At 59.1% G+C, this 13,292-nt stretch overlaps 5 protein-coding genes across 5 annotated transcripts; 4 read left to right on the top strand and 1 right to left on the bottom strand.

Moving 5' to 3' along the window:
- Nucleotides 1–684: 684 nt before the first annotated feature.
- On the top strand, nt 685–2,361 carry BKCO1_1000091 (smr domain protein; the record flags this gene model as incomplete). Its single annotated transcript, XM_020269450.1, has 1 exon — nt 685–2,361. One exon carries the CDS (start codon nt 685–687, stop codon nt 2,359–2,361), a length of 1,677 nt encoding a protein of 558 aa, XP_020132991.1.
- A 1,829-nt stretch (nt 2,362–4,190) lies between these two features.
- BKCO1_1000090 (uncharacterized protein) lies at nt 4,191–5,009 on the top strand (the record flags this gene model as incomplete). Its single annotated transcript, XM_020269449.1, has 1 exon — nt 4,191–5,009. One exon carries the CDS (start codon nt 4,191–4,193, stop codon nt 5,007–5,009), a length of 819 nt encoding a protein of 272 aa, XP_020132992.1.
- Nucleotides 5,010–6,140: 1,131 nt separating this feature from the next.
- BKCO1_1000089 (short-chain dehydrogenase) lies at nt 6,141–7,272 on the top strand (the record flags this gene model as incomplete). The annotated part of the gene is made up of 4 exons (XM_020269447.1): nt 6,141–6,207; nt 6,272–6,493; nt 6,561–6,782; nt 6,872–7,272. The coding sequence occupies 4 exons, from the start codon at nt 6,141–6,143 to the stop codon at nt 7,270–7,272; spliced, it is 912 nt and encodes a 303-aa protein (XP_020132887.1).
- Nucleotides 7,273–7,394: 122 nt separating this feature from the next.
- BKCO1_1000088 (putative carboxylase:pyruvate acetyl-CoA/propionyl-CoA) lies at nt 7,395–9,779 on the bottom strand (the record flags this gene model as incomplete). Its single annotated transcript, XM_020269446.1, has 3 exons — nt 7,395–9,193; nt 9,328–9,662; nt 9,730–9,779. 3 exons carry the CDS (start codon nt 9,777–9,779, stop codon nt 7,395–7,397), a joined length of 2,184 nt encoding a protein of 727 aa, XP_020132886.1.
- A 286-nt stretch (nt 9,780–10,065) lies between these two features.
- Nucleotides 10,066–12,081, top strand: BKCO1_1000087 (propionyl-carboxylase; the record flags this gene model as incomplete). The annotated part of the gene is made up of 3 exons (XM_020269445.1): nt 10,066–10,939; nt 11,046–11,438; nt 11,492–12,081. The coding sequence occupies 3 exons, from the start codon at nt 10,066–10,068 to the stop codon at nt 12,079–12,081; spliced, it is 1,857 nt and encodes a 618-aa protein (XP_020132893.1).
- Nucleotides 12,082–13,292: the final 1,211 nt, after the last annotated feature.

The raw sequence follows: 13,292 nt of genomic DNA, 5'->3' as shown, positions 1-13,292 counted from the left end.
CGGTTGAAGACGTATCCGATAAGTTGCCGGAAAGCAACTGAAGTACCGCCGGGCGACACGGCCGACAGGATAACATGACTGGCTGCGCTGAGCCGGACGAGAATGAAAAACTGCATATGAAGGCGTTGGAAATCATTCACTGGCCGGACTTATCGGTGGGGTTTTTCGAGAGTCGTGCAAAATAGCGTGGAGTGATGATCTTGATAATTGCAAGGTCACTGCCCTGGTTAGGTAGTCGGGCCTGGCCAATGGGACTATTCTAGTTCCTCTCTGGACCTAGAGGGTGGGGGACTCTGCGGCCGTCGGCTTGGGCTGCTGTCAGGTTTGCCTGACCAACAATCAGCACGCGCGCCCGAGAAGAATGGCACTCCTATTCAGTTTCTGCACAGCCAAAAGTCCATGGAGCATGGTGACCTGCTGCCATTTGCGCGTCCACTCTGTCGGGCTACCCGGCGAAACATTTGGCCGCTGGCGGCGTTCGGGCCGATGACAAACGAGCCTGGGCTCCTCGGCGCGTCATCGACACTTTCGCGAGCGACTCTTCCCCAGGCCTCCCACTCTCTCTGCGTCGAAGCACTCGTTGAAGACGCAAAGGTTGAATGTGCCTTGTCAGTCCGCCGTTCGTTCCGAGCATGCGCATTCCTCGGTTGTCGGTTCCAAAGAAGAAGCGCGCGTTCCGCAGCCATGGATGAAGATCTCGCCTGCCTCGAGGCATGTACGCCCTGCTGCGCTCCCTTGCTTGCCCATGTTAACCGCTTACAGAAGGAGTACTGTCCTCCTCTGGACTCTGCACTCGTCATCTCCATATACTCTGACTACAAGGGCGAACCCAACTGCCTTGAACAAGCACGTGCTGTTCTCGCCCATTTCAAGGACGCCGCTGCCGTCGAGCAGCTCACCGACTTTGACCCTTCTGGATGCAGCACCCAGCCCGCTGAGCAGAGCTCGTCGCCCGAGCAGGGCGACCAAGCCTCTCGCGGCCCGAAAGCCTCGACCGAGACGGACGCCACGAGCCTGACAAATGGCGTTTCCTCGCTCGCTCTCTCCAGTTCGGGTGTCTCGACGCCGTCCGAGCCAGGCACGAGCATGGCATGGCTTCAGAACTTGAACATGTCAGCCAAGGAAGCCCAGCTCATTGAGACGTTTCCAACCTTGAGTGCCACCACCATTAGCTTCGTCTTCAACAAGAACAAGGGTGATTTTGAGAAGTGCACCGACGAGCTGCTGAATCACGTTTTGTTTGAAGAGATAGACGGCCAGGAAGGCGAAGAGAAGGTCTTGCGAAAGGGAATCGACACGTTTGCAGCTGCCGACGTGGCCGCTCCCCGTGGCCGCAAGGCCAAGGGCAAGAAGAAAAACAAAAAGGCCAACTACATGAACCTGGACGAGTACGCCCGGTCCAGCTCAGAGCCAGCAGCCCCGTCGCCAAACAAATGGAAGACCATGTCTGATGACGTCGATTTCATCGCAACCAAGGTCAACGTCTCGTACAAGGCTGTTAGGTCTTCATATCACGAGCGCGGCGGATCCGTCGCAGGAACCATCACCGCCCTCATCGAGTCAAACATGAAGACGGACAAAACGTCGCTAGAGGAGGAGACGGACATCATCGTCCAAAATGTGCTCGACCTTGCCAGCGAGTTCTCGCTCGATCTCCAGCAAGCCCACGCGCTCATTCGCCTGACCCACCCTTCCTCGGCCGCCGCCCACGAGCTCGCAAAGTCCCTCACGCGTCTCTCTAGCGGCGGCTCACCTACAGGCAGCAGCGGCGGCGGTGGCATTCAGCTCGTCCCCCGCTACGCACCGCTCAATCTACCGGACCCCGATGACGAAGGCGACGCCCCGGGCCCAGCCTCGGCATCTTCGCTGCATCTGGCCTCGCCCTCGGCAGCCTCCTTCGGCGCGGCGCGGCACACGGCCTTCAGCAAGGCATCCGAGTACCACCGCAAGGGCAAGTCGGACCCGCTGATGAAGGCGGCGGCGGGCTACTACGGCCAGATCGGGCGCGACCACCACCGCGCGTACCAGGTCGCGGTGGCGGCCGAGGCGGACGCGCTCGTCGCGGCGCAGTCGACCCCGGCGCAGCTCGACCTGCACGGCGTCAGCGTCGCCGACGCCAAGCGCATCGCGCGGCAGCGCGTCGGCGAGTGGTGGAAGTCGCTGGGAGAGGACCGCATCAGGGGCTACGCGGGCGCCAAGGGCAGGGCGAACGAGTACAGCATCGTCACTGGGTTGGGCAGGCATAGCGATGGCGGCAAGGCGAAGATCGGTCCCGCGGTGATGAAGATGCTGGTGGCGGAGGGGTGGAGGGTGGAGGTTGGGAGTGGGTTTTTGACCGTGTCGGGCGTGCGGAAAGTGTGATGAGTGAGGGACGTTTGGATGTGTTGGGAAAGTATTTGGGGGAAGAAAGACTTGTGCCATGTAGTGTTGCATTGTTGGCGTATCAGCGATGGAGTTGGAGGAAACGCGATCTCAGCTTGGTAGGGCCATCTTGGGTGTGTTTGGGTGGGGATTTGGATGGAACTGGTATTCAGTGTTTGGTTGGTTATGTGATCAAATAATATGAGTGACAGTCCAGCAAGAAGATTGGCTGAGGTCTTGGGGATCGGTGAAGTATGTACTATTATCGGTGAGGCATGGTGACTGACTACTTGTGCAAATAGTCTATGCCACGGTTCCGGCAGCCCGCAATAGAGACAACAGGAACAACATATAAGCGTAAGCGCTCACGGGAAGTAGAGTAATGTCGACGTCAGGTTGTTCGGCTGAACTGCGCCTCCTTCAGGAATGAGATTGAGGCCCCTTGTGCAACAGCGACGGAAATTCGTTTGCCTTGCATCTAAGTAGCGTACAGCAAACGCAAAGCTTTTGTGGATACAGAGACAACCTGGTGTCTTTAATCACCTTTCCTGTCTTTACTGATGTCCTAATTCGAGCCGTGCGACTAGATGTAACCGACATGTCATTTTGTCATTTTCCAGTGCCACAACTTCAATATTGACATGTCCATTATTCCAGAAGGCAAGTTTGCTAGCGATCCAAATATACAAGGTTTGACTTCTATTTTAGACCGTTTCCACTCACCTGTGACCCATACATGGTTGTTTGCTGCTGATGAAGGTCTTTTGCCCCTCTCACAACATTCGACCACCCGGCTTCTTCGGCAAGAAGCTCGAGCTATGATCTACGTCGTACGGATAACGGTTTCTTTCGCAGTCTCATGCCTTGCTTGGGCAGCACTTCAGCCAGCCCGAAGCTGGGTGCGCCGGCATGCTCGGCCACAAGACGGTCTTGATATGTGAGCTGTCCGCCGGCACACCAAGATCATTACGGGAGCGAAGCGCAGAATTCAAGAATCGTGAGACTCGTCCACAACGAAAAGCCTTTGCTGTGCATATCACAGCTTATGTGGTGGGTGTCGTAGTATGAATCCGGATTCATCTTTCAAGCGCCGTGTAACCGGTGCACCTGCCCCACCCATGGCTGACCGACACATGCCTGGTGACTCCCATCTACGACATAGCATGTGGCTGGGCGCTCTTGCCTGCTCGGCTCCTCCGCGATCTGCCTTATAACGACTGCGGCCATCTCTCTACTCTCCTTCACAATGTTTCTTCCCAATTCATCAGCCATACACGAGTATTAATCCGGAACATCTACGATCATGCACGCTTTCGGATTCGCGGTCCGAAGCTGTCAGTTCCTGACTATCGCGCAGGCGATTGGTCTCTGTGAAGGATGTGAGTTAGCATAAAATATCTGTGTGGCTGTCCCATGCTGACATGGAAGCAAACGCAGTGCCCCAAGCCTCAGACCCATTCAGCACTGCACGTGTGATGACGCAGGCGGCTGCCGTCAGTAGTTCCCTGTACAGGCGAGAGGATCCTCCCTGGATGATGAGCGGGCTCCAATGTAATAGGGAACGTGGTGAATACTCGCAGTCAAGGAAAGCTTGGAGCAGCCAACATTCGACCTGGATATCGTTAACTACAACCACGACCGAGACACTGTATTCCACCTCTACCAGCATCGCCACGACTGCGCCTACAATCACACTCTGCGACGGCGCACCACGTGCCGGAAATGATGTGGTAGCGACAATTACATGGACCAGCTCGGTATTCGTGTCTACCCGCACCTTTGAATCCGTCTCGTATCCGGACTACACCATTCCCGAACCCAGCTGCACCATGGACAGAGGAACTTGCTCAGCGCTGTCGTCCTACGTGCGGTCCCGCCACAGCGGATTCCCAGAAGGCTGGAATGTGCCCTGTGGCACGAACCAGTCGTGCACCGCCTGCGTCATCACCGCCAAGAAGGTCAAGCTCTACCACTGGCCCCTGCCAACCACCGTCGAGTGCGTCGCAACAACCAAGCCGAGTCCCAGCCCCAGCCTCAACCACCGGGCCGCCGCCGCCGCCGCCGCCGCCCCCGCATCAGCCGCCCCAGCCAGCAGCACTCACAGTCCCATCTCCGCCCTCTCCGTCCTCTCCGACGGCATCACCTTCACCTCGCCGACCCTCTACATCTCCTTCTACGACATCAAAGCCACAGACCCAGCCAACGGCCTCACCTGCGGTGGCGGTCCCCCACCCACCGGCGCCGCCGCCATCGCGTCGTTCGCACCCGCCGACGTGCGCAGCGTCCGCTACGGCGCCCAACGCGGCGCGTATCCCTTCCGCGTCGACGACCTCGCGCACACGACCGCCACGGGCCGCGTCGGGGGCGCGGTCTTCTCCATCGCCCTCGTCCCGCCCGCCGCGTACGCCGGCCAGTACAGCTGCAACCCTGGCAGTCGGTGCGCGGTGATCCGCGACGACTATCGGCCCACGGTCGTGGTTCCGAGTGACGATGGCCAGTTGATGACGATGGGTGGGGGGTGGGGGCGGTGTGATGCGTTTGATGCGGGGTATGGCTTGCAGGTGGTGGCGGTGGAGGAGATTGGGAAAGGTGGTGGTGGCTCGGGGTTGGTGGTGCCGAGACGGACGGTGGCGGTGCCGACGGCGTGAGTTGCGAAGATGCTGGGGGCTTCCTGCTCACTGGAGTGTGATGGGGGCGGGAGAGATGTGGATGTGGCTTTGTTTTGGTGCTATACTTCTCTTTTCACATTCGTACTTCTTATAGGTTTGGCCATGGCGTAGGAAGCGGGGCGTAAGGGAGGAAGAGAGATGGTCTATTATCCCAACCGTCTATAAGTTCTGATAATGAGCTTTTTTATACATGGTTCTACCCAAGCTGGCTTTGGGATCCCTCAGGGCTCGTCAATAGTTTCCTTCGAAGTGATGGGTCATGTTCAACGGCGCTTGCCACAGTGGGTGACGAAAGAAATTGACCCACCTAGATGGGCAGCGGAATCCCATGTATGAATGCATTTGTATTGTTCAACACTCGCATCTACATCCGAATGTCTGCTTTAGCTACCGATGAAGAAGGGTCGTTTATTCAACTGCCCACACGAAGAATCGCCGTAGGCCAATTTCTTTTGTCACCCACTGTGCTTGCTAAAAGCCGTATGGATGAAAGATCCCTGCGGCGCAACCCATTACGTTTGCCGAGAAGAGGGTCCGCGCCAGCTGGCTCAAAAGTTATTCCTATCACGAGCGAAAAGGCGTAAAGCTATAATAAATCATAATGGTGGTGGGGGAGTTGGCCAGCTGGCGCGGACCCTCTTCTCGGCAAACGCACCCATGCAGCTGTAGGGCAAAGTACATAGTCTGAATTCAGCATGCTCCAATAATTCCTTCGACCCCATCCTGTGGTAGACCCCACAATTACCCCACTCAACTATCGCGACTGGAAGCTCAATGGCGAAAGCTTCATTAGCCGATGTGATTCACCCTGACGACTTTCCACAGCTTGCGTGGAAATATGTCCGAAAGTGTTGCATTTCCACGCGTCCTCCAGATTCAGCATATCACGATAAAGCGTACCCAATATGCTGCTGCAGTCATCTGAGCTTACCCAAGCTCCAACCCGGTACCTTTTCCTTTCTTGCCAAGTGCTATCAGTGTGGTCACATAAACCCCATCCGGAGACCAACCAAAAAAATCTGCCGGTGCCCTCCCGCCATATATGGCCTCTCTACTTTCCTGACTTCCAGCTAAGGGGCTATGCTTTGTTTTGAGAGAAGCACCGCAAAAATGACGGAGATCACCATCGACGACCATCACTTGGAGAGTTTCAAGGACAGTGTCGTCTTGATAACAGGTCAGTGCTGCTTCACTATGAGTGTAAGATATATCTGTACAACTTCTGACTTATATGTGAATAGGCGGTGCCTCCGGCATCGGTCTGGCCACGGGTCTGCTGGCAGAGAAACACGGCGCGAAAGTGGTGGTCGGTGACCTCAACCCGCTGCCCAATGACGAGAGCATCGAAGGCAAGAACATCCTATACCTACCGCTCGACGTGACGTCCTGGGAGTCGCAATCAGCGTTCTTCAAGAAAGCGTATGAGAAGCATGGCCGGATCGACCACGTCTTCGCAAATGCTGGTAAGTGGGATTCCGAGATACCAGAGAAAGATATGAACACTGATCCGCGCTTGATGCATACGTGTAGGCGTGGCACCGAAAGCCAACTGGCTCGACGAGATCGTTGACGAAGAGAGCGGCGAGCTGCAAGAGCCGGACTACAACAGCTTCGCCATCAACCTGAGGGGCACCATGAACACGGCGTGGCTGGCGCTGCACTACATGAAGAAGCGGCAGCAGCCGCCCGGCGGTAGCATCCTCATAACTTCGTCCGTAGCAGGCATCATCGGCTTCCCCGAGCTCGACTACAGTAAGCACATCCAAGGAGAAAAAGAACCCTCCCCCCAACCTCCCTTTTTCCCCGCCATTTTCAATACTGATCGATTAATACAATGTCAGGCGTCGCCAAACACGCCAGCCACGGCCTCGCCCGCTCCCTCGCCGTCAACCTCCGCCGCGTCCCCTCCCAGGCTTTCCCCTCCATCCGCGTCAACTGCCTCGCGCCCAGCTGGACCGTCACGTCCATGGTCCCCGCTGCTGTCGCCTCCCTCGGCGCCAACATGCAATCGCCTCAAGCCGTCGCGCGTACCGCTGCCCTGCTACTGGCGGATAAGTCGCGGCATGGCGAGACGGTGTTGGTGCATGGGGGCAGAAGTGTGGAGATTGGAAGGGGCATGCATGAGGGCGTGGTGAAGTTGGAGCCGAGGTTGGAGGGAGGCGAGTGTTTGGGGGTTCTCTTTGAGGGGATGAAGGATTGGGCGACGTTTGATAAGGGGAGGGAGGACGGGGAGGGGAAGTAGGGAGTTTTCCACTTCAACTGCCTAGGAAAGGAAAACCAGTCAAAGTCTGGTTCCAAACCGTTCAGCACCATGATGAATTAATCTGCCATCTACCCTTGTTTCCCTTAATCGACGCCTTGCCCTCACAGCCTCGCCTTCTCTTTACTCTCCAATTCCAGCACGCAAGCCAACGTCCCTTCCGACACCTCTTCTCCTTCCTCTCCCTCGAAAACCCACGTCGCCCTGCCCGGCCTCGGACTCCTCACCTCCAGCTCCATCTTCATCTGCCTCACCACACATATCACGTCCCCTTCCCTCACGCTATCCCCTTCATCAACCAGCACCTCCACAACCTTCCCGGCAAACGGGATGCAGACGTGCGACGGATCATCCGGCCTCCCACGCCTGTGTTGCGACAATGCCGCGCTCGACGACGCCGTGGTTGCCGCGATATGCATGACGTAGGGCGTAGATGACGATGACGACGACGACGACGACGCACCGACATCGGCGGCCGCAGTGCTCGAGAAGGCAATCTCAGCAGACAGCGACGACGGGAAATCGTTCCGCAGCACGCGCGTGATCTCCAGATGATGCGTAGGCGCAGAAGCCGGAGAAGCACTGGAAGCCAATGCCTTCCCCCCCTTTGCCCTTCCCGCCTGCCCACCCACCACCCCATCCCCCTCCTCCAACGACAGCGAAGAAGCTTCAAGCGTAACGTTCCACGCATTCCCTTTCCTAAACAACACCGCCGCATTGCTCCCCGCGCCCAACCCCGCCGCACCCCCGCCCCCACCACTCGCCCCCTCCCCCTCCTCCCGCTCCCACACCCCAAACCCACTCCCCTCCTCCGCCCTCCCCCTCTCCACCCCCCGCCCAATCTCCTCCCCCGCCGCGACCAACCCCTCCGCCACCGCCGCCCCCTCCAACCACCTGGTGTCGCATTCCCCCCTCCCAAACGCCGCGCTCGCCACCACCCCCCTCAGCACGCCGAGATTCGTCTTCACGGCGCCGCCAGCGACCTGCACGTCCGCCAGCACGCGCGCCGCCTTCCGGATGCAGGCCGCGCGCGAGCAGGCGGTGACGACGATCTTGGCGATGAGGCTGTCGAAGTCGGTGCCGATGGTGGAGGGGTGGTGGGTGTCGATGCGGACGCCGGGGCCGGATGTGGAGGCGAAGGAGAGGTGGTGGATGGGGCCGGGGCTGAGGGCGAAGGCGCGGGAGGGGTCTTCGGCGGTGAGGCGGAGTTGGAGGGAGTGGAGGGGTGGGGGAGGGGCGGAGGGGGGGAGGGGGGTGGGTGGGATGCCTGGGCAGGAGAGGAGGGGGGAGGAGGAGGAGGAGGAGGGTTCTTGGTGGTGGTGGAGGAGGAGTTGGGTTTGGACGAGGTCGAGGCCGGGGACGAGGGATTCGGTGACGGTGTGCTCGACCTGCAGGCGGGGGTTGATTTCGAGGAAGTAGAAGGCGCGGGTGCGCGGGTGGACGAGGAACTCGAAGGTGCCGAGGGAGAAGTACGAGAGCCGCTCGGCCATGCGCACCGCCGCCGCGATCACCTCGCCCACCACCCCCCTGTCCGCGAAGGTGCTCGGCGCCTCCTCCACCACCTTCTGCCACCGCCGCTGCACGCTACACTCGCGCTCCCACAGGTGCCGGACCTCGCCGCGCCCGTCCCCGACCATCTGCACCTCGACGTGCCGGAAGCCGTCCACCATGGCCTGCTCCGCGTAGACGCGGCGCGACGGCGACTCCTCGATGGCCCGCGTCGCTTGCTGCTCCAGTTCGTCGTCCGAGTGGACCAGCCGGATGCCGCGGCCCCCGCCGCCGTCGACGGCTTTGATCATGACCGGGTAGCCGGTCGAGGAGGCGAAGGCGCGGAGGGTGGGGATGGAGGAGGTGGGGATGGAGGAGGTGGGGTGGAGGAGGGCGGGGGTGACGGGGACGGAGCCTGCGTGTAGCGGGCTGGTTAGTGGAGAAGGTTGGGGAAAGTTGATGATGGGGGCTTCGAGAACTGGAGCGAGAGGAGAAGAAAGGTGCAGGTAACGGAAGACGGAAAGCAGCGATGGGAAGGAGGCAACATACACTCCTCAGCCAACTTCCTCGCTTTCAGTTTGTCGCCCGTCTGCTCTAGGATCTCCCATCCTGGCCCTACGACAACCGCGCCCGCCTCGTCCCAGACTCGGCGCGCGAATTCGGCGGATTCGGAGAGGAAGCCATAGCCGGGGTGGACGGCATCGATGTTGTGCTGCTTGATTAGCGAGATCAGGTATGGGATGTCCATGTAGGAGGAAGCGGAGGGCAGTTCGATGGCGCGCGTCGCGTAGCGCACGTGAGTGGCGTCATTGCTGGTATAGACGGCGTAGGTGGGAATGGAAAGCTCTCGCGCCGCCGTCATGATACGGGTTGCGATTTCGCCGCTACAGAAGCGCAAATGTAGGCGTCAGCGCTGCGCATTTGTGGAAATGGAATCGAATTGGTGCGCACCGATTGCAGACAAGAAGACGACGGATAGGACGGGGCGGTGGTCTAGCCATTTTGGGCAATTCGTGAGTGTTCCTTTGCCAGAACGAGTCGAGTGAGTATCGCAAAAACCTGTGTTGCTCACCGAGACACAGCACAACTGATGTCTTGGAAATGATGGCGGCCAGGCCGAGGAACGAAGTCTGGGGATCGGCAGACGTCAACGTGGGGTAGCTCAGGGACCGAGGCAAACGGAGCTCCGCTACTGCACCCAAGCTCCTCAAACATCACCCCCGCCACCACCTTCTATGCAGCCCACAACTCTTTCCGTGCACTCAATTGAGCCCCCACGCACCCGCAATGGCCGACGACGACAGCAAAAAGAGCTCCAACAGCGCGGCTGCCACACGCCTCGCCCAAGTCTCCAACCACATCTCCCCACCTCCCCAGTCCACAACGCCCAACCCACCAAACGACGACGACGACAACAAAAGACCCCGCCGCGGCCGCAACCGCAACCGCAACCGCACCACCGCCACCAACCTCCCCGCCGACTACTCGGACATCCTGAACCAACTCAACACCATCCACACCCTCGCCCGGCGCACGCCCTCCCCCTCCCACCGCGGCTACGCCCGCCAAAAAGCCTCGGGCAAGCTCTGGGTCCGCGAGCGCATCGCCCAGCTCCTCGACCTCTCCACCTCTCCCTTCCACGAAATCGGCAGCGCCAGCGGCACCGCGACGTGGACCGCCCCCTCCTCGTCCTCCTCCCCCACCCCCACAATCAGCACCTTCACCCCCTCCAACAACATCCTCGGGCTCGGCACCGTCCTCACCCCCACCAACAACAACCACCCACCCCGCCCCCGCCGCATCCTCCTCACCGCCGACGACTTCACCCTCCGCGCCGGCCACGCCGACGGCGCCACGTCGGACAAGACGCTCTACGGCGAGCAACTCGCGCTGGCGCTGCGCGTGCCCGTGGTGAAGCTGGTCGACGGCTCGTCGGGCGGGGGGTCGGTGTCGACGATCCGCGACGCGGGCTGGTCGTACGTGCCGCCGATGCGCGGGTGGGGCGCCGTGGTGGAGCAGCTGAATAGCGGGATACCGAACCTGGGCGCGGTGCTGGGGCCGGCCATCGGGCTGGGGGCGGCGCGGGTGGCGGCGGCGCATTGGTCTGTCATGGCGGGGGATGTGGGCGCGTTGTTTAATGCGGGGACGAAGGTCGTTGCTGGTGAGTTGCTTTTTTTTTCTTTTTTGAGTTTTTGGTTGTTGTTGTGGCGAAGCGGTGCTTAGCATAGGGGCTGGCTGACTGACGGATGTGTGTTGTCGTTGTGTAGGCGCGACGTTCGAGGAGGGGTTGACGTTTAGGGATCTCGGCGGGCCGGCGGTGCATTGCACGAACGGCACGATTGACAACTTGGCCGCGAACGAGGCCGAGTGCTTCGAGCAGCTGCGGACGGTGCTGGGATACTTGCCCAACTCGGGGACGGAGGTGCCGCCGACGCTGCTGCTTGCGGACGACGGCGATCCGCCCGATCGAACGACGCCGGAGCTGCGCACCGTGGTTCCAAGGAAAAGGGAGAGGATGTACGATCCGAGGAGGATCATCACCACCGTGGTTGACAGAGGCTCCTGGTTCGAGATCGGAGCGCTGTGGGGAACGACCGCCATTGTCGGGCTGGCACGGCTTGGCGGGCGTCCGGTCGGCATTGTGTCATTGAACTGTGAAGGTTGGTTGTATCCCAAATGGACATGTATGGGGAGCTAACGGGACGTGTTGCAGTCAACGCTGGTGCTCTGGATTCTCTTGGATCCCAGAAAATCACCAGACACCTCAAGTTCTGCGACGTCTTCAACATCCCGATCGTGCAATTCGTCGATATTCCGGGTTATGCCGTGGGAACCGTTGCGGAACGCACGGCGACGATGCGCCACGGCATCACCCTGGCCACGACCTATTACAGCACAACGATCCCCATCTTCTCCGTCATCGTGCGCCGCGTGTATGGCGTGGCCGGCGGTATCATGGTCGACTCGAGGGAGCCGCACATGCGCGTTGCTTGGCCTAGTGGTGAATGGGGTAGTCTCCCTCTTGATGGCGGGATCGAAGCAAGTCATTCCCACGAGTTGAAGGAGATTGAGAGGAAAGAAGGGAAAGAGAGGATGAAAGAGAGATACAAAGAGCTAGAACAAGAGTACCGGCGTTTGATGAATCCAGTACGGACGGCGAATGCGTTTGGAATCGAGGAAATCGTGGATCCGGCTGTTACAAGACCATTGGTGGCCGAGTGGGTGAAGCATGTATACGAGGTGCTGCTGCCATTGAGGGTACAACAGAGGATATCGGGGACCTTGAAGCCGAAGTTTACGTGATAAAGGGCATTTTTGATGGCAAACCTACATGGCACATAGTTCAATTTGCATATGGTCATCATGCAAACTTTGAAGTGCTCAAACTCAGTGTCTAAAACAATACCAATCCCCACCGAGACAGGAACCGAGTTGCGTTGGTCAAGAGAAGACGAATTGCCAAGGGCGACGCGTGGTGAAAGGTTGCTTGACTACAGTAGGCCTATTTGCATGCAGTTTAGTTCGAAGCTCTTTAGCCATTGAAGGTGCAAGCTTGTCGTTCGACCGTAATTGCCGCGACAGAAGCTTGTTTCGAGGTGCTTTTCTGGATGACGTCTCCGAGAAGCTACGGGCAAGGAGGCAACCAGCTCTCCCCTGATCGTTCGCTCTAGTGAGGGTCGCGTGGCTTGCGATGGCGTTCCGAACGGCCACGTTTAGCTCCAGTCTATCCATGGGTCGACCGCACAGCCACAAGCGACACTGATTGTTGGTAGGCAACGAAACGTACGAAGGAATGCCCCGTTGCAGAGAAAATACGGGCTGTCGTCATTAGTTCCCGCCGCGAGCAACAAGGAGAACGTTGCCACGCAGAAAAGGAGTGAGGAACAAAAATGCTGGTCGGAAGGGGAACCCTTGCTTCCCCCACGAGTAAAGCAAAGACAACGTCACTCCACGCTGCTGTGACTGGGAAAAGCAACGACCGAGCCCGAAGAATCTGTCCACATGTGGTGACACTGTCAGCTTATTTGACCAAACTGCCTACGCAACGAGATAAAGGGCAAAGGGCGAGATGCTGGCCATTTCTTGGTGGTCGCGTGGACGATGCCGATCTTATTGGGGCTCCTGAGCTGCCGTGTTTCGTCTCCCTCAGCCTCCACAAGCACAGGGGTGGAAGGCTCCATCCAGACATCACGGTACTTTCTTCGCACGGTTGACAGAGCCGTAGCGCAAGTCAATGTTAGCCATTGGCAAATCGGAACGCGATGCACTTGGATTGTCGATGCGGCTGTGATGTGCGGCCGCTGTGTGATTGAACAACCGCGTCATTTGCACGTGGATCTAATCGGACGATCCGGTGACGCGGGAAGATGGCGTCCGAGGCGGGTCTGCCCAAGGACAGAGGACAGAAGAACGGGATGCATGCACCTGGCAAGGCATCGCGCTTCGGGGGTGGCGAGAAACCTCCCGACGCGGTGGGACGTGGGATAGACGTGGGATGGCTCTCGCGGGGGAAA

Source organism: Diplodia corticola (genome assembly GCF_001883845.1).
Source record: "Diplodia corticola strain CBS 112549 chromosome Unknown scaffold10, whole genome shotgun sequence".
NCBI lineage: Eukaryota > Fungi > Ascomycota > Dothideomycetes > Botryosphaeriales > Botryosphaeriaceae > Diplodia > Diplodia corticola.
This window is presented reverse-complemented; position numbering and strand designations above follow the sequence as displayed.